The sequence below is a fragment of the Triplophysa dalaica genome, chromosome 18 (assembly GCF_015846415.1).
Source record: "Triplophysa dalaica isolate WHDGS20190420 chromosome 18, ASM1584641v1, whole genome shotgun sequence".
NCBI lineage: Eukaryota > Metazoa > Chordata > Actinopteri > Cypriniformes > Nemacheilidae > Triplophysa > Triplophysa dalaica.
In genome coordinates, this window is record NC_079559.1 from 6,277,501 (window position 1) to 6,295,322 (window position 17,822).

Consider the following 17,822-nt stretch of genomic DNA (forward strand, 5'->3'; position numbering starts at 1 on the left):
CAATTGCAGTATTTGGATTCATTTTAGTGAGAATAAATTATCATTATGATGGCATTGATTTAAAAAAAATTGACATTAAACTTCTAGTGTTTGCTAATCTAAATTAAATATTCATGCACTTAATGACACATTTCAAATAAAATTAAATTGATTTTAAAAAGTGCTGACTGATCGATTCCAAAATAAAACTTTGTGTCTACAGTATATATTATATATTTGTGGTGTGTACATATAAATATACATGCCACACAAGCATAAACTACAGAAACACAAACATTTATTTATCACAATTTGATAGCACTCATTTCAAAGAAAAGAGCACTAGCCAAACATTTTACTAAAAGATGTTTGTTTGCTTTTTTATAAAAACTGTTTTAATACTATTAACAATTGTTAGTTTAAAAATGAAAAGTTTAGTGTATAAAAGCGGCATCTAGTGGTGGGGTTGCGCATTACAACCAATGGCTCACTCTGCCCCTCCCTTTTGGAGCACTATGGCGGCTGAAATTGGATTTCTGTCAATCCTTAATCTCTCACACAGCACCTTTAAAAAAATTGATATTTATCTTTAGTCAATTTGACAATTACTTTACAAGACCAGTGGTAACTCTGCCAGTGTGAACATGAGGGAAAGATCAATTAATTTTACCATTTCACTTTTTTATTTTCATTTTTGCATAATTTGTTTGCATTGCCTCTGTAATGCAATGACATTCACACGTGTGGGTCATTTAAGTGTCCAGATGCTTTCTGTGTTCAAAAAATCCTGAATACTGTGTTTGTATATGCCAGGTTTCAGCAGTCAGTGCTTGGTGAATGGGATCTCTCTGTTTGATGGGGCTCTCTGGTCTCCAGAGCCGTGCAGCGTGTGCCAATGTAAAGATGGAGCGACAGACTGCCGAACTATTCCCTGCCAAGCCAAAGGTGGGAGGACCATTATCTCTCCCTCTCTCTCTCTCTCTCTCTCTCTTTCTCTCTCTATCTCTCTCTCTCTCGCTCTCTATCTCTCTCTTTCTCTCTCTCCCTCCCTCTCTCATCCACCCTTCACAGTTCTGCTCCACTTCTGTCATGTATTTATCCAAGGTCATTCATGCAAAGCACATCAATGTTAAGGAAGTAAATACATTTCATCTCAACTGAATTTTTATATTTTCAGATGAAATATGTTTCATTACTGTCACTTGATTGCATCACAGGATTGCCATTTACAGAATAACCGTTTCCGTGAATTGTAGCTGAAGCGTACGTTGTACATTCCTCCAGTGATGTAGGCTGGACATTATGTGAAAAATTGGCTCTTAGTCTGGTGCAATGCAGCACCCTGAAATATGCCATAAGTGAGTAGGATGCCTAGTAGTGGGTACTGAATTCTGTTTGAACCATCTTGTCTAGGTTCTCCCACCCAGAGGTCTGTGGCCAACAAGCCCAATCCAATGACTGCAGAGAAAACAGGTTTGAAAAAGAGCCAACACAAACTGACAGGAAATGGAAAACCACCTGTCAGGAAAGAGGTTCTGCAACTTAAGCCAAAGAAGAACAAGTTGGTGGTCACCCCAGCGAAAGAAGTATGCACAGAACATGTAGTTGTACATGAATTAGTATAGTTGGGTACATTAGACATTTAAGATCTTTAGATTTCTATAGCAATAATGATAGATAAATAATATAAATACATAAATGCATAAAAAACTTTGACATTCCATAAATTGTAATAAACATTTATGTTTTCATTTCAGCCATTCCCAAATGTCCCCAAGAAGCAAGCCTCTCCTCTGAAAAAAACCCAGGAAGCAGTTGTGCGTCTCAGTCCTGGAAAACTGCCCAAGACCCCAGTAACACCCCCAGAAAAAACATTTATGAGTCAAAGCTATTTCGATCATGACAACCATGATGATGACGACTATCTAGAGAATGACAGTGATGGCGATGATGATGACGATGACAGCAGCCACATTTCAGTGTTTAGATCGGCTGTTCGTCCTGCTGTGATCGAAAGACGTCTCATGCTACCGACACACCATCCAGCAATACCAGAAGTTCAACAGCCCTTAGCTCCACCCACTAAAAAAAGCGTGATCCTCCCCACCGGAAGGCCACTTCCAGCCCCCAACAGTTTTTGGCGTCCAGTTTTACGCAGCTCTACCCATATGGAGTCACTCCCAGCTGGCTGCCTGCTATCAGAGTCTCTTATTGCATGTGGAAGCACTGGCCTCACCCAAATGCCCATCATCAGAGATCCAGGGGTTAGGAGTCTCTTTCTAGCAGGTGTGTTGAAAACAATCCTTGTACCTTACAAAATTCAGATTCTTTCATAAAAACTTGAGGAATGGAAGCACAATACTGAATTTATATGTAGGGCAAAATATAATATTGTAGTTCTTTATGTATAATGGATTTTGATAAATATATAAAGAATTGTAGAAACTCTTAGGAGGAAGTTTACAGTACCTAAATTTAGTGTGATATGTTATTGATAGACATCTAGAGAGATTTCGAAGGTTCCTACATAATCAAAATCTGGAATAATTTTTATTTTCTATTAATAGCACAAAAAGACTGAAACGTAAGATGTGTAAACAGAGCTTACCATGTTCCATAATGAGGTACACATTTTAACTTTCTGGTATTTTGCAGATAACAAAATCAGCAAGATCCCAGCACATGCTCTAGCAGGTCTTCCCAACCTGGATTGGCTCGACCTCAGCAAGAACAAGCTAGATGACTCCTCTTTGGGAATGGATGTATTGAGGGTGAGGTGCAAGGGATATATTGGCATTAATTCTAGACTAAAAGTCAAGGTTTAGAAATCTATCATCATTTATTCACCCTCATGCTGTTTAAAACCTGTGGGACACAAAAGAAGATATTTTGAGGAATGACTGTGTTGTGTCCAAACAGTGGAAGTCAATGGGGGACAATGTTGTTCGGTTACCAGCGTTCTTCAAAATATCTTCTTTTGTGTTCTGCAGGAGAAAGAAAGTCATACAGGTTTGGAATGAAAATGGAATAATAAAGCACAGGTGAGGGGGTTAATGGCTGATAAGGGGTGAAAGTGAACATCAAAGGAGACGGGTGGACAAGAGTAATGGGGAGAATGAAAGATGTTAGCACCTCTGATAAGAAAAGGATGTGTGGTGAGTTATCAGACCATGTGCAGATATTTTGCAAGTAGCTAACGTGTTTTCACAACATCTCGGGTCTGACATCACCGAGACAATTCACACCAGGGTGCTGCAGTGAATATGAGTATTTAAGTTGATAGATATGCTTTCTGAGAAGAAACACAATGCTTTATATCTTTACCTTTTTCACCAGTGTGTCATACATCCTAGGCGCCAAGTATAGAATTTACATCTTAATACTATGTGACAGTGAGTGGTAGTGTATTTTTCACATGTTTGCTGAATATTTCTGTTCTGACCTGTGCTCGGTAACGTGATCGGGAAATGTGTGTTCTTCATGCCTCTGAATATCTGTGTTGTGTAACTTTGGAGCTTGGCTTGAGTGTCAAACCGCAAGCCTTGAGATGTTTGTTTGAGTGGCTTTGACAGTGTTGTGAGTTTCTTCTCGGCCTGTTGCAGAACTTGACGAAGCTCAGAAGGTTGAACCTTGATGGAAACAACTTCACTAAAGTGCCGGCTCTCCCCGCTTCTCTGGTGGAGCTCAAGATGAACGATAATAAACTCAGTGGTCTCACTCCCCACAGTTTTAAAGGTAAACACACGACCGCAGTGACTGTCTAACCTCACACAGTTTCAAGATATCACTAGTCTTAGAAACATTTCAATGTGTTTCTCCAAAAAAGATAAATACGTTTGTTTTTAATCTTGATTCATCTTTTCAGGTCTCTCCCAACTGCTGACACTTGAGTTAGAGGACAATTATTTTCATGATGGAAATGTCTCGCCTTTGACCTTTAGATCTTTAAGGAGGCTTGTTTACCTCAGACTAGATGACAATAAATTTAGAGCTATTCCATCCGGCCTGCCTGTTTCAATACAGGTCAGTCAGACGTCTGTCTCAAAATTTTGGAAATAATTTAACATTTATACACTTTAATACACTAGATTAAAAAAGTTTATTAAAAGTATTTTAAAGTCAAGAATTTTCTACTTAGTAAAACGTAAAACTTGGAAATGCTGTTAACCTTGAACATGTATCCTTTAGTCTATTACCTTTTTGTTAATCAATTTTAGGAGCTCCACCTGTCTGACAACAAGATTGAGGTCGTACACTCAGGCATCCTCAACAAGACCATTAACCTCAGAGTTCTGAATCTCAGCCAAAACCGGATCCGAGAAGACCGCATTGATCCCCGGGCATGGATACACTTACTGTGAGTTAGGCGTATATTATTGGCCTTCAAGAATGAAAAGAAATAAAATGAAGGTCAAAGTTATTTTAATTTTAAGTACACTTAAAATCTGCTCAGTGGTGCCATCTGGAGAAAAATTGCTGTAATGCACCTGAAAAGAATCAAATAAAACCACAAGGACGTTTTATTTCAAACTTTTAAATAACTTAATTAAATCAATAAATATGGCAAGTAAACAGTATTATATATTAATAAATGGAAACATGTTAATATATTTGTATTGTTTTCCTCAGAAAATTGGAGTTTTTAGACCTCTCTCACAATAAGATGGTTCACGTGCCCTCTTTCTTGCCGTCTGGCCTGCGGCAGCTCACCCTGCATCACAACCAAATCGAGCGCATCCCTGGATACGTGTTCGGCCATCTGCGGCCTGGCTTGGATTCCCTGCATCTGTCTTATAACCGGCTGCGTGAAGACGGAATAAATGAGGTGTCGTTCCTGGGCCTGTACAATTCACTGACTGAACTTCTGTTGGACCATAACCAGCTCAGATCTATTCCTCGAGGCATTCTACAGTTGAAGGGACTTCAACATCTTAGACTCAACCACAACTACATCAGGTTAGTAAACTCCAGAATGGTGTAGTTAATTTATCCACCAGCAGGGGCTGACTGGTCCACATTATGTGTCTTGAGACAGACACAATTGACTTTCCAACATCACCAGTTTCCAATAGATTAAGTCAAAACCATGAGGTTGTGGTAATGATATTCTCTCAACAGCTACGTCACCATGAACTCGCTGTGTGATAATACGGCCCGCGAAGATTCCCCTCTGGTCTCTGTTCACCTGGAGCACAACCTGATTGAGCGCCGCCTCATTCCACCCACAGCCTTCTCTTGCATCAAGACCTACCACAGTGTCATTCTGCGGCCTCAGAGGTATGAGGAACTCCAGGAATGAAACCCATTCTTCAAGCTCATGTACAGAACATCACACTAAAGGAGTATTGAGCTATTTTGCCTGATTTTCATAGTCATCAATCAGAACTTTAACTGTGATCATGTGACGATGATGCAGGTCATTTTTAGAGCGATTAGAGCGATATATTGTTTGTTTTTGCACAGATACATGGTGCTATGTGCCTTATATTTTTATTACTTTGGTTGTGTTTGTCTAATAATTTCATAGTCAATTCTCTCTCTGAAATTTGAAGCAAAACTTGCATAGAGATTTAGTTTATATCACAGTATATGCAATATTGTTATTGCAATATAGTGCAAAGAACACATATCGCTCATATTCTGAATGTTTTAGTGTGTTGAATTGTGTAGCATTTTTATATTCTGTTTTTTAATGTGTTGTGTTCTTTGTCAAAAACTACAATAAAGTTGAAAATAAAAACATCTTCATTTTCTGTATTCCCTTCAAAATATACAGCCACAGAAAACAATGAAGTGACTGTTTTTCTAATTAAAAAAAAGAGTATTTATAGGTTTAGGTAAAGGCTTTTGTCTCATTATGTGAACTCATTCTGTGAACTAATAACAATATTTCATCAAAATTTCAAATAAAACTATTGTTTCGGTTTGCATTCATTTGCAGAAAATTAAAACTGGAGAAACAGGTCAAAATAACAGAAACGATGCTCTGTATTATTTCAGACCTCAAATAATGTAAAGAAATCAAAAAAGAACCACAAAACTCGGGTCTGATAGATCTGGATAGAAACATACACTTGTTTATTTCATTTATTATTCCATTTCAGTTATCCCATTTATTACAATATTCAAAATATGTATTCATTCATTTATTTTATTATTCACTTCTATTCATATTATTTGTTCCTTACTTTCCTGTTGTTTACCCTCGTTGGGAGTTGTATTGTGTCTTATGCTGATATGAGTATCCGTTGGTCTCCATCTCAAGGTCCATAATAGTGTCATGAGACAATGTTTTGATACTGTAATCTTGAATGGTTAAAAACACATATTGAATCTGTTTCTAGTCAGACGAAGTTTGACAGAGCTTGACTGAGCATCAACACACAACTGAGATTATTCAATAAATCATTTCTCTGTCTATTTAACATCACTTCGTCTCCTGCCTGCTGTTCTTACCTTCAGCTCTATATCTCCCTGGTGGTTGGGTTAAAGGATTGACTCACAACGGAGTTGATATTTCCTGGACTCAAAGTTTAGATCTATAAGTTCTACAAGCCATATCTCATAGTTGGATCTATCAGGTCGCACAACATGTCAGCACACAGTCCACTGGACTATAGGCGCTAACTATTGTTGTTTTGAAGTTCATAATTTTAAAGTGATTTCCCACATTGTAGATCTGTGACGACCTAATCAGTCTCATGGCTGTCATTTTATAAAAATTATGAACCAAATCATAATGGCAGAGAGCAGCAGTGCTGAGTTGCACATCTTTCGTCATTCTGTATTATGACAGTACACTGGGCAGTGGCGCTCTCTGGTTGCTCTATTTTTGTCCAGAAAGTCTTCTCTTAAAGTGGTAACTTACTGCCACAAGTGCCTATTTTTCAACCCCACAGTAGGCCAGTCTACCAGATTATTTTCTTTGGGCTGCTTCTGCATTGATGCTCTGTTGATGTATATATTTCTGTGACTTTTATTCTTTCCAGGGCGTGGACCATGTCTTAAACCATGAAGAAAAACTTCCTCATATTAAAAGAGCATATCCTGGACAACCTGGAAGTCTGTGGCAAGAAATGTATACACTTTTGCTCCTAGCGTGTCATACAGTTCAGCCACATCTAAGTAAATATACCATTTACTGTATGTCAAGATAATTCTCTCATAGAAATGGGACTTTTCAAGTTCTGTCTAGCTTTCTATCCGTCTGACTACATCATTGTCAAGGCAACATTCTTTTAAGGAATTTGTCTAATTGTTTGAACTTTTACTTTTTACTGTGGGACTTCGACTAAGAGTCAACAAAAGAGCTTGATAGGAATTTTCTCACATCAAGACATATATTTCAATGTGTTTGAAAAGGACATAAACACAGCAAAATCAAGGCACTTGAGAAAGGTATATTCTTTTAATACATTTTAATTAAAATTAGTAAACCAGAAGTTTGATAAAGGCCTATTTAATTCTATTTTACAATATTTTGGTTGTTAAAACGCAGGTTCCTGATCTGAGCCACTCTTGTGCTGATTCTCTCTTTCTCTCTCTCTTTCTTTTTCTCTCCCCAAAAAGAAACAGTGGGAGGGAAAGATAGCTTGAGTGGGAATGTCCCAAATAACCTTTTGCCTCTTTTTGCAAGCTGTTTTGTTTTCAATCGCAGGTGCTGCTCAGTGCTGTGAAACCTAGGAACTTAAAGGCAAACATCCAAAACAATGATCACACCATAAACAGCATCTGTCTGCTTCAAACATTGTGAAAATAGAATCTGAAATCACACATCTTACAGGTAAGAAGTCTTGATGCCTTTATTCTCACGGACAGACATTACAGACCACTTTTGCACCTAATGCATTTCCATGGTAACGTAATTTCCATGGTAACTTAACATCTGCTGTTATGTTTTTTCACCTGTTTTTGTCGTGATTTGCTTCTTGAATGTACAAGACTTGTTTGAGCTCAATTTAGTGTAATTTCGCCAAATGGCGCCTTAAATTAGTTTGAAAAATCTTTGGAAAATGTTGTTTCATCTGCGTGTGCATCTACGTCAAGTCTGTAATCTTGACAGGATGTAGTAATTTAGTCTTTTATAAGCCCATCCGAGAGAACCTATTTTCATCTCTTTAATATGAGATGTAATTTAGTCTTTTATAACTTTTTGAAGTCATGCCGTTAATGTGTACCTTATTTGAAGAAGAGAGTTTCATAAAAAATATGAAACTTTTTCATTTAATTATGTTTGAGAAATCTTTTGATAGATAGACTTACTGTGCTGAATCAGATTCAGACTGTAGACAAAGAGTATCAAAAGAATGATAAATGAGAAGCAATTCATTTAGTATTGTTGGCTATTTCAAATTAAAAAGTGCAATATCATCATTTGTGTTTGTTTTAGAATAGGTCCACCAGTTTATTACATAACATATTTTTTAAAGAGAATATGATTTTGGTGCATTCAGTGTCCTTATTTCAGGGCACGAATCAGGGTGGCTCTCCAAAAACAATCTGTTGGACTTGCCAGTAATGTGGTCTTTTTGCCATTCTGTGGTGAAGGGTGTGGGAGTGAATTTAAAGAGAGAGAGAGAGAACTTGGAGGCAGTTTAAAACCACACACACAACACGTGGCATGAGAAAAGAACTAGCTGAAGTAGATCTGGATAGTCAGAGAATCTCACATAAGAGGAGTGTATCTCGACATTGAAATACATCGAAAAATGTCTTTGGGTCACCCAGATATGATAAAAGATTTTTACTCATTCTCAAGTAATTCCAAACTTGTATTACTTTCTTTCTCCTGAAGAACACTAAAGAAGATATTTTGAAGAACGAGCAAACAGGATTGACCATCAATGTTTTGACATTAAAACCACTGAGACTATAGATTTTTCTTTCGTGCCAAAAACTACTAGAATACTAAATAAAGATCATGTTCCATGAAGATATTTTGTAAATTTCCTACCCTAAATCTATAAAAACTTTATTTTTGTGAGTGGATGGTCTGCTATAGTGCCTCTGAATAACAATTTCAAAGGCCATTTTCTCAATATTTATATATTTTTTTGCACCATCTGATTCCAAAGCTTTAAACGTCTGTATATCTGCCAGATACTAACAAGCCATAGATCAAAAGTAAGGTTGTTTATTCAGCTTTCAGGTGATGTAAAAATCAAAATTTCGGAAAATTGAACCAAAAGACTGGTTTTGTCGTCCAGGGGCACATTTATCCCAAGAAAAATTGTGTTCCACAGAAGAAAGAATTATATAAAGCTTTGGGAAGACATAAAGGTGAATAAATGATGACAAAACTTTGATTTAAATATTAACTATGCCTTCAGCATTTTTAAACTAATCTTACAGGAATATAATGTGTTCAGAACCATGCACTGTCCAGTTTTTCGACTTCTATAAAAACATCTGTAGTTTAACCAGTCGTGTGCATCAGAAATGTAAAAATGTTGTCTTCACGTTTTCTTCTGCTAACCTTTTATCAGGGTGGTTACAGATGTATAATTCAACTGGACAAAAGACACAAAAATACACTCAGATGACATTTCTGAGAAGAAAAAAAGACCTGCTGTGACTGTAAATATAGCTTGAAGGCTGGTTACAAAAATACACACTTGCACACGTTGGTGCATCTAACCCAAACAATTCACATTTAAAATTTTTGCTCTTGTAAATGTGAGAATCAGATCTGTTTATTGCGATTGTCAGTGAGGCCACTGTATATTCACAGCTTAATGAGACCACGGAATAATGCATCATACCAGAAGCAGTTTCTGGATGCAAAGTACCATTTATGGTTTATGAAAAAGTGTGGGAGAGCAAGTGCTATATTTTTAAAGCTTGTCTCTTTCTGTATGTTCCACAGATTAAAAACTGGTTTTGGCAGCCATGTTGTCAGTTTTCGTGGCTTTCCTGTTTCTTTGCACTGCCCACCTGCCATCATACTCCTCCACCCTACCCTTTGAGCAAAATGGATTCTGGGATTTTGGTGAGGACATTGACGTTAAAGAGCTGATGGTGATGATGATGAAAGACCAGGAAGAAGGCTCGGGTGTGGATCCGTACGAAACCGAACACAGCACATGCCCATTTGGCTGCAGATGTCACCTCAGAGTGGTCCAATGCTCAGATTTAGGTGGGCCTCAGATGATGTGTCCTTGTGATGGTGCATTGAGATATGCAGACAAGACTGCATGGAGTAAAGACTACATCAGTTTGTGATTAAATTAGTTACAGTGTTTTCTACTTATTTGTCTTATAATTACCAACATCATGAATGATCAAAAACCTGCTTTAACTTTTATTCTTGTCAAAAAAATGTATTCACAAATATAAATAAATTCAATGTAAATCAATGCTGTGGTTAAAAGTAGGGCAAGTAGAGAGAAAATATAAAGAATTGTTGGTTTTACCATCCACATCAAAGGCTAGAATGAGATCACGGTCAAATTTAGCTTGAGAACGGATACTAGTTGAGACATACCGCTAATCTGGCCTATCCACATCAGACAGCACATGTGGCGTGTGGTCAGTCACCTGAGAAGACAGACATTCTGGTTATTTTCCTCGGTACAGCAAACGTGCCATAAACTATGATGTCGGTTTCACCAGGAATGAGGATTTTAAAGCCAAATGGATGACTTCTGTTGATCCCAGGTGCCACCCAAGCACAGCTGCCTCTTTCCTATCACTGCTTTATGATTCAGTAGTATTTGTTTTGTAAAAAAAAGGTATTCCTTTCATTTCTCGCTCTCCATGTTATAATGCGCTACGTGGAGCTCTGTTCACTCGGCTCCATCTTAATTATAGAGCGCCGAGTGGGAATGCTAACACAACAACAGAGCACACTACACACACAGAGTCCGGAGCCCAGAAAATTACCAAACATTTCCGAAATTATAGCTCGCTGAGAAGTTTACAAGTAAGCTTGAGTAACACAAAGATCGAGATAAATTCTAAAGAAAGTGCTTTATAGACAGTGTACCTTTTCACTTTGTAATGGAATCGGATGGACAACAACTACAGTGATTTTTTTCTTCTGATTCCTGTTAGATATAATATAGATTGTTTTATTAAGAAACGTGTTTTTTTCTTTTATGATATAAAGAAAAAACAGAAATGTCTATTAAGAATGTGACTAGTCAATTTTGAGTTTATGTTGACTTTAAGTCTGCTCCGCAAACCTGGAAAACGTACACACCCTTAAATTAGTGTCACCCACCCTCATGGAGTAAACTATCACAGCATTCAAGCCTAAACAAACTTTGATCCAATGTCTTGATTTTCCACAAAACCTCATTTCCAAACAGCAGTTTATTTACTTTTGTTTGTGTATTGTCGCCCAACAGGTCTAAGATACGTTCCAAAAGGTATTCCTGCAGACACGCTGTTGTTGGACCTCCAGAGCAACAAGATCACAGAGATTAGAGAGGGAGACTTTAAAGGCCTGACCAACCTCTATGTAAGAGCTATATCATTTTTTTGATATCCTAAATACATTTTGCCATCATACATCAGTAATCATGTATTGTGCCCTTATCAGTTGTCTAACATCAGAATAACTAAAACATGGATTTGACTTACTTCTATCCCCATCAGGCGCTGGTTTTAAGGTATAACCAGATCTCCAGAATTGACGCCAGGGCATTCCTTCCATTGAAACGCTTGCAGAAATTATATATCTCGCACAACCGTCTCACCTCCATTCCCAAAAACCTGCCTAAAACCTTGGTTGAGCTGCGTATCCATGACAACCACATCAACAGGGTGCCAGCATTGAGCTTCGCAGGCCTCCACAACATGCATGTCATTGGTAAGATGGTATGCGAGCTTGTTCGCAATGTATTGATGAACTTTGCTAATGATTTGATTCATGTTCTTCATTGAAAACCATATATATGCCGATGATGACCTCTAGTGCTCATAGTTCTGTATTGGTACCTTTTAACCCCTCGGGTAAAAAAATATTTTCCTGTATATCTGTCAACATATTTTATTACTTAATATATTTTTGTAAATATACACTTTAGAATAATACATTATTAACACATTACATTATATTGAATATTACATAAGGTTTTTTTCATATGTTATAAAATAAGCAAATGTTTCCAATATATGGAAATGTATTCACATACTGTATTTATGTATTATGTTTTCCAGCATGTTCCCATATATTTTTGTTTTGTAAGGGACAATCTAAAGGAGCATTGACAAATCTTGGTTCTGATATTGCAGAAATGGGCCGTAATCCACTCCGGAACAGTGGCTTTGAACCTGGAGCATTTATGGATGTTAAATTGAACTACTTGCGCATTTCTGAAGCCAAACTTACTGGTGTCCCCAGAGGTAATGAGAAAGATACAACATGTAATTAGAATAATTGTCTGTATTGTATATTTTTTAACCCATGAGTTTACCAGACCAGCATACCATACATACAGAATAGAGACATGTTTGTGTTTTGTGCAACAGGATGCAGATTTTTTTCTACATGGAATGTGTCCCATTCTTTTCTAGACACAATGTATCTCTTTCTGTTCTTTACGGAATGTGTCTTATTTTCATCAGACCTTCCCAGCAGTCTTCATGAGCTTCATTTGGACAATAATCAGATTCAGGCCATTGAGCTGGTAGATCTCAGCCAGTACACTCAGCTGCAGAGGTAAACCTTACCATTCTTAATTCCTGGGGAAGTTTATTATCATACATGTAGTCAGATTGCATTGTCCCTCTTGTGTCATAAAAGGAATTACAATGTTAATTCAACAAATTAAATCCACGGAAATTTACAGTGTCCATTGTTTATGTGTATTGTGTAAAGCTTGGTTTTGGTGTCCTCTAGTGGTTAAAATCGAAATATCTCCTCATAGCCTACAAACATTACTTTTTGTGTTTATTCTGCATTCATGTTTAGGTTGGGCCTTGGTAATAACAAAATTCGCCACATCGAGCAAGGTGCTCTGTCTTATCTGACTAGTCTTAGAGAGCTGCACCTTGACAACAACATTCTGCCCAAAGTGCCCAGTGGACTGCCTCCTATGAAGTATTTACAGGTATGTTTTGTTTGTATTAAGGGTAAACCCTATAATGCAAGGAATACATCTTATAAATCAAACTAAATTATGCTTTTTAAAAATGCAGTTTTGGGTGCACGTGTGTCTATTTAATATATCCTGTTGTAATCCTTTGCTATCACTAATTCTTGTCCATTTAAAACACCCGACAACAATTTCTGCAGGTTGTCTACCTCCACTCAAACAACATCACTGAGGTCGGGGTGGATGACTTCTGCCCTACAGGTTTTGGAGTGAAGAGGGTCTTCTACAATGGCATCAGTCTCTTTGACAACCCAATCAGGTACTGGGAGGTGCAGCCTGCTGCTTTCCGCTGTGTCAGTAACCACATGGCTGTACAGTTTGGCAACCACAAGAAATAAAAAGTACAATCTTCAAAAATCATAACAATCATCCAGAGGAAGTCGAATAGACAGCATGCCATTTTGTTCAACATTTAAGCCAAGAGTTTTTAAAGAGGAAGCATCACATTTCCATGGATTTGGAAGAGATATGGACATTCGGGAGAAAATTGGAAAGAAAAATGTAATCCTACATAAAAGAGATTCACAAATTCAAAGCTAAAATTGTCAGCTTAAAAGTTTCCATGTGTGTAATTCTGCTGATTGTTTATTGGACATAAATGAATATGTACTCTTGTTGTCTAATCCTTTCTGAAATGTCTGTTAACAGCTTCATTAGTTTTCACGGATTGCATCTTAAATAAGATACATTCAAAGATTGTCTTGGGTGCTGATTGTCACTTATTCATTAGCCCACAGTGATACTGTAATAAAGTTTTCAATTGGGTCGTGGATGTTTATCGTTGTGGACATTACAACATGATATATTTATTTTATTGTTTGATTACTTTAATGTAAAAAATCTAAATGCATTTAATGAATGATCTTAATGCCTATGTGGAGGGTGAACTAAAGTTTTTGAGGTGTGAACCTCCATCTAACATTCAAGCATTCTACTGCACTTTACACTCATTTGTAGGCATATAACTTGATCCGCATGATCGACCAGCAGCTACCAACAGCTGTGAAGCAGCTACTGGAATTATTTATCGATAGTAAATCGTATCCTTACGCATGCAAGCTCCGCCCATAAACTGTAAGGACAATTCTTTACAAACAAGTTCGTCTACAGGTTGTTACATGACCGCGCCTTAAAGGCTCGGCAAAATACATTATTTCGTTTATTTGCGTAACGAGTCGACTGAACAGTAACGAACATGGACTACAAGGCACAGGTAACGTATCAAATATTCGTAAAAAGTGATACTACAAAACTAAAAAGTCGGTATATTTTATGTCATCGTGAAGTGTTTGATGGGATCTCATGTACTTCAGTCTCATTACAACTGATTTATGTTACACATCATGAACACTTGAGATCATTGTTTTTTGTGTAATATTGCCTGTTTATTCTTTTAAAAATACGACCAATGTGCTGCACTGAAACCGAAACAAAATTACTTAGTTGTAGTACATCGTCCTTATTTTATTTAGGTGTTAATTGAAAGAACAACACGTACAGAACTGTTGATCATATGACTCAACGGGGTATTTTCGTGTTTTAAAAGTCATGCAGAAGTCGGAATGCAGCTATTGCAAATGTGGTCAAACTTGTTCTAAAACCTGTAACAGGAGTCGTAACATGATGAATTCAACTGTCGTGCACAGGTCGAGCACATTGTATCCACTGCTCGTTTTGGAGATTTGATTGAGTTCAATTATCCCATTGGCTACGCACACTGGGCCGTGTATGAGAGGGATGGAAACGTTATTCACTTCGCTGTTGCTGGTAAGCATCATTATATGGAGGCCTATCATAGACTAGTATTCTCTAGTATTATATATACAAAGACTATATTTACATTATGTGGATGTTTCTGCAACTACTGGCACTTTTAAGTCCAAAAAGTAAAATTTTAGATTTATGGCCAAATTTGTCATTATGTTTTTTAAGTTCATTTATCTATAATATAAAGTTAATTGACCTTATGACCTTATTTCAAAAGGAATTGTTAGTACATATGTGACCCTGTTTCACAAAACCAGTCTCGGGTAGCAGGAGAACATTTTTAGTTAAAGCCAAAAATACATTGTATGGGTCAAAATTATAAATTTTTCATTTATGCCCAAAATCATTAGGATATTAAGTAAAGATCATGTTCCATGAAGACATTTCGTAAATTTCCTTTGCTAAATATGTCAAAACGTAATTTTGTGAGTGGATGGCCATTAACAAATTCATTGGCAATTTTCTCAATATTTTGAATATTTTGCATCCTCAGATTCCAGAGCTTTAAACGGTTATTTATCCGCCAAATATTATCATATCATAACAACCCATACATCAATAGAAAGCTTAATTATTTAGCTTTCAAATAATCAAAAAATATCAATTTTGAAAAATTGACCCATAAGACTGGTTTTGTTGTCCAGGGTCACATATTAACTTACAGCATCTTTTACACATATCTTTGTATTATTTACTGATCGTTGTTATGATGTTATGATTTTTTCAAGTAAATGTGCATGTCACACACTTGAGTCCTTACCGCAAAAATGAAAAACGGCGTTTATTATGACATTTTCTCGAAGACAAAGAAGTCTAGTTTCTATAGAAACAGAAATTACAGCTTTCCTGTAGTTCAGTGGTGAGAGCATTGCATTAACAACGCAAGGTTGTGGGTTTGATCCCAGGGGATTGCACATACCAGGGGATTGCGTATAAATGTATAGTTTACTGCAATGTAAGTCGCTTTGGATAAAAGCATCTGCCAAATGCCTAGAAATGTAAATGTAAATTACAGCATGAGCACATTGCTGACAGATTTGGCCACCTCGCTACCTCACTCACAAGATCCCTAAAATATAAGGTAAATGTTATCTGTGTCAGTGTTAATTGTGTGTCCTAACCATACATTTGAGTAATTCCTTACTTTGAACTACATTAAAAAAAAGTGTACCGTTGAACTCATGTAGGCCTAAATTAAGAAGGTAAGCGTCAAAACTAATGTAGTAAATCTATTTTACCGCAGCACATTTTCAATGTTAACTGTATATTACATTACAAATATTAAAATCTTAATATCTTAATATTAATGGCTGTTTTATATGTATTACTAACTAAAATTCCCAGGGGTTGATTTTTAAACATTTTGGAGAGTCAAAAGTGTCCGTAATTGCAGAAACAAATATCCATATACTTTTTTTTATTATACTTGTATACTATAGACAAGTTATATTTTGCATAACTTTATCTTTTAGAATAAATAAATGACAGCCATGCATGGAGACAATAATAAAGTCGCTTTAAGCAATATATAAGTAGGCTAAGTAGATTTTTTTGTACCACTGACTGCACTTAAACTGTCTTTTACGTTATTTGTTAATCCCACACCAGATGAAACTAAAATCCAGAGTACATTTCGGGGCTGCCTCCAGTCAATTTTTCCTGTCTGTGGTGATCTTTTGCTTGGAGAGACTAAGATACGTCGCCATATGCTGGCTGAGATTAATGTACCTAAAGGAGCTCAAATTTCAGTGAGGAATGACTGTCACACTTTCACACCTTCATCTGATGAGGACATGGAATGGCGAATAAAAGCTTTATTGGATAAAGAATATACCTACAAGATTTTCAAATTTAACTGTGAACACTTTGCCACATTTATCCGGTATGGAAAAGCTGTGTGCAATCAGGTGAGTTAATGCAAGTATTATGGTGCAATACATACACAAAAGTCATTAATGCTGCCTAAATCTATTATCTTTTCTTGAAAAATGTCAGTTCATCTTCATTCCATCATAGGTTTCTCTTATAACAATGATTTGTTTCAACAGATTCCAGGGCAGAGCAAAAACGTGGAATGTGTGGAGGCTACTGAAGAGTTTAGCTACCTCGTTCCTAAAAAAGATGTATGCAAAGAATGACGTACATCACAAAAAATATCACATTGTTTCACTAAGTACAGGCTACATGTAAGAATGTTCTTGTGATAAACCATATGTGCAGGTTTGTAGTTATGTAAAGATTTCAGTTTGACGTCATTTTCACTTCTTGTGCCGTGTATAAAAAATATACATAGAACTGCGGTAAAGGTATTAAACAGTACGATGTTTGTTAAATGATTGAATCTACCCCTACAATCCACACACAAACGGACAAAATAAGATAAATATTATAATCACTTGAACGAAATCTCTCTGTTAACATAATGAATTAACATTGAGCAAAAAATATTCTCAATCTGAATAAACAGCTTTCCTGTAGCTCAGTGGTAAGAGAACAACGCAAGGCTGTGGGTTCGATCTCAGGGGATGGCACATACATATGTATAAATATATAGGATAATGCAATGTAAGTCGCTTTAGACAAACGTGTCTGCCAAATGCATAAATGTAAATGTAATCAGAATCTGATTATGAAAATATAAATTTCATTTTTAAATACCAACATTAACTGATTAAGCCTAAGAATAATAGATAAATATAATTAAATGTTGGCTAATGGATTTACTAATGTAATGTAATCTCATAGTAATTTGTTATAATTTTACTTGCCCAACAACTAAATTACTGTAGTAACAGTATTTTGGCAGATTCCATGGTTACCATGGTAACATACATAAGCGATAGGGTCAATTTTTTGTCATTCATAATTTTTCTCCAAATAAACATGTCTCCTTTATAAAAACAGCGTTCTTGTGAATCTATCCATAGCTATATCTGTTAATAAATCCTAGTACACATCTGTCAGGAGTAAAGACAC

General features: G+C 36.5%; 3 protein-coding genes across 3 annotated transcripts in view; all 3 read left to right on the forward strand.

Annotated features, from left to right (window-relative positions):
* Nucleotides 1–5,278, forward strand: part of si:dkey-6n6.1 (uncharacterized protein LOC100170811 homolog) — a 5,581-nt gene extending 303 nt beyond the window's left edge. Inside the window, exons 2-10 of the mRNA XM_056729788.1 lie at nucleotides 793–924; nucleotides 1,393–1,565; nucleotides 1,737–2,265; nucleotides 2,635–2,750; nucleotides 3,582–3,714; nucleotides 3,845–4,002; nucleotides 4,197–4,336; nucleotides 4,609–4,935; nucleotides 5,098–5,278. Coding sequence (XP_056585766.1) covers nucleotides 793–924; nucleotides 1,393–1,565; nucleotides 1,737–2,265; nucleotides 2,635–2,750; nucleotides 3,582–3,714; nucleotides 3,845–4,002; nucleotides 4,197–4,336; nucleotides 4,609–4,935; nucleotides 5,098–5,278 — 1,889 coding nt within the window. The remainder of the gene's footprint in view (nucleotides 1–792; nucleotides 925–1,392; nucleotides 1,566–1,736; nucleotides 2,266–2,634; nucleotides 2,751–3,581; nucleotides 3,715–3,844; nucleotides 4,003–4,196; nucleotides 4,337–4,608; nucleotides 4,936–5,097) is intronic.
* A 2,325-nt stretch (nucleotides 5,279–7,603) lies between these two features.
* On the forward strand, nucleotides 7,604–13,855 carry bgna (biglycan a). Its single transcript, XM_056773093.1, has 8 exons — nucleotides 7,604–7,762; nucleotides 9,845–10,114; nucleotides 11,328–11,440; nucleotides 11,578–11,791; nucleotides 12,217–12,327; nucleotides 12,550–12,643; nucleotides 12,896–13,034; nucleotides 13,220–13,855. The coding sequence occupies exons 2-8, from the start codon at nucleotides 9,868–9,870 to the stop codon at nucleotides 13,415–13,417; spliced, it is 1,116 nt and encodes a 371-aa protein (XP_056629071.1). The 5' UTR covers nucleotides 7,604–7,762; nucleotides 9,845–9,867; the 3' UTR covers nucleotides 13,418–13,855.
* Nucleotides 13,856–14,147: 292 nt separating this feature from the next.
* On the forward strand, nucleotides 14,148–17,751 carry si:ch211-229n2.7 (uncharacterized protein LOC100002243 homolog). The gene is made up of 4 exons (XM_056729442.1): nucleotides 14,148–14,292; nucleotides 14,726–14,846; nucleotides 16,455–16,753; nucleotides 16,895–17,751. The coding sequence occupies exons 1-4, from the start codon at nucleotides 14,275–14,277 to the stop codon at nucleotides 16,982–16,984; spliced, it is 528 nt and encodes a 175-aa protein (XP_056585420.1). The 5' UTR covers nucleotides 14,148–14,274; the 3' UTR covers nucleotides 16,985–17,751.
* The last annotated feature ends 71 nt before the right edge of the window (nucleotides 17,752–17,822 follow it).

Excerpts from the sequence above, each read along its gene's own strand:
- bgna (XM_056773093.1), top strand. The coding sequence starts at position 9,868 with ATGTTGTCAGTTTTCGTGGCTTTCCTGTTTCTTTGCACTGCCCACCTG. Across the intron at positions 12,328-12,549 it reads ACTTACTGGTGTCCCCAGAG|ACCTTCCCAGCAGTCTTCAT; the intron begins GTAATGAGAAAG and ends TATTTTCATCAG. Across the intron at positions 13,035-13,219 it reads CTCCTATGAAGTATTTACAG|GTTGTCTACCTCCACTCAAA; the intron begins GTATGTTTTGTT and ends CAATTTCTGCAG.
- si:ch211-229n2.7 (XM_056729442.1), top strand. Across the intron at positions 14,847-16,454 it reads TATTCACTTCGCTGTTGCTG|ATGAAACTAAAATCCAGAGT; the intron begins GTAAGCATCATT and ends ATCCCACACCAG. Across the intron at positions 16,754-16,894 it reads GAAAAGCTGTGTGCAATCAG|ATTCCAGGGCAGAGCAAAAA; the intron begins GTGAGTTAATGC and ends TTGTTTCAACAG.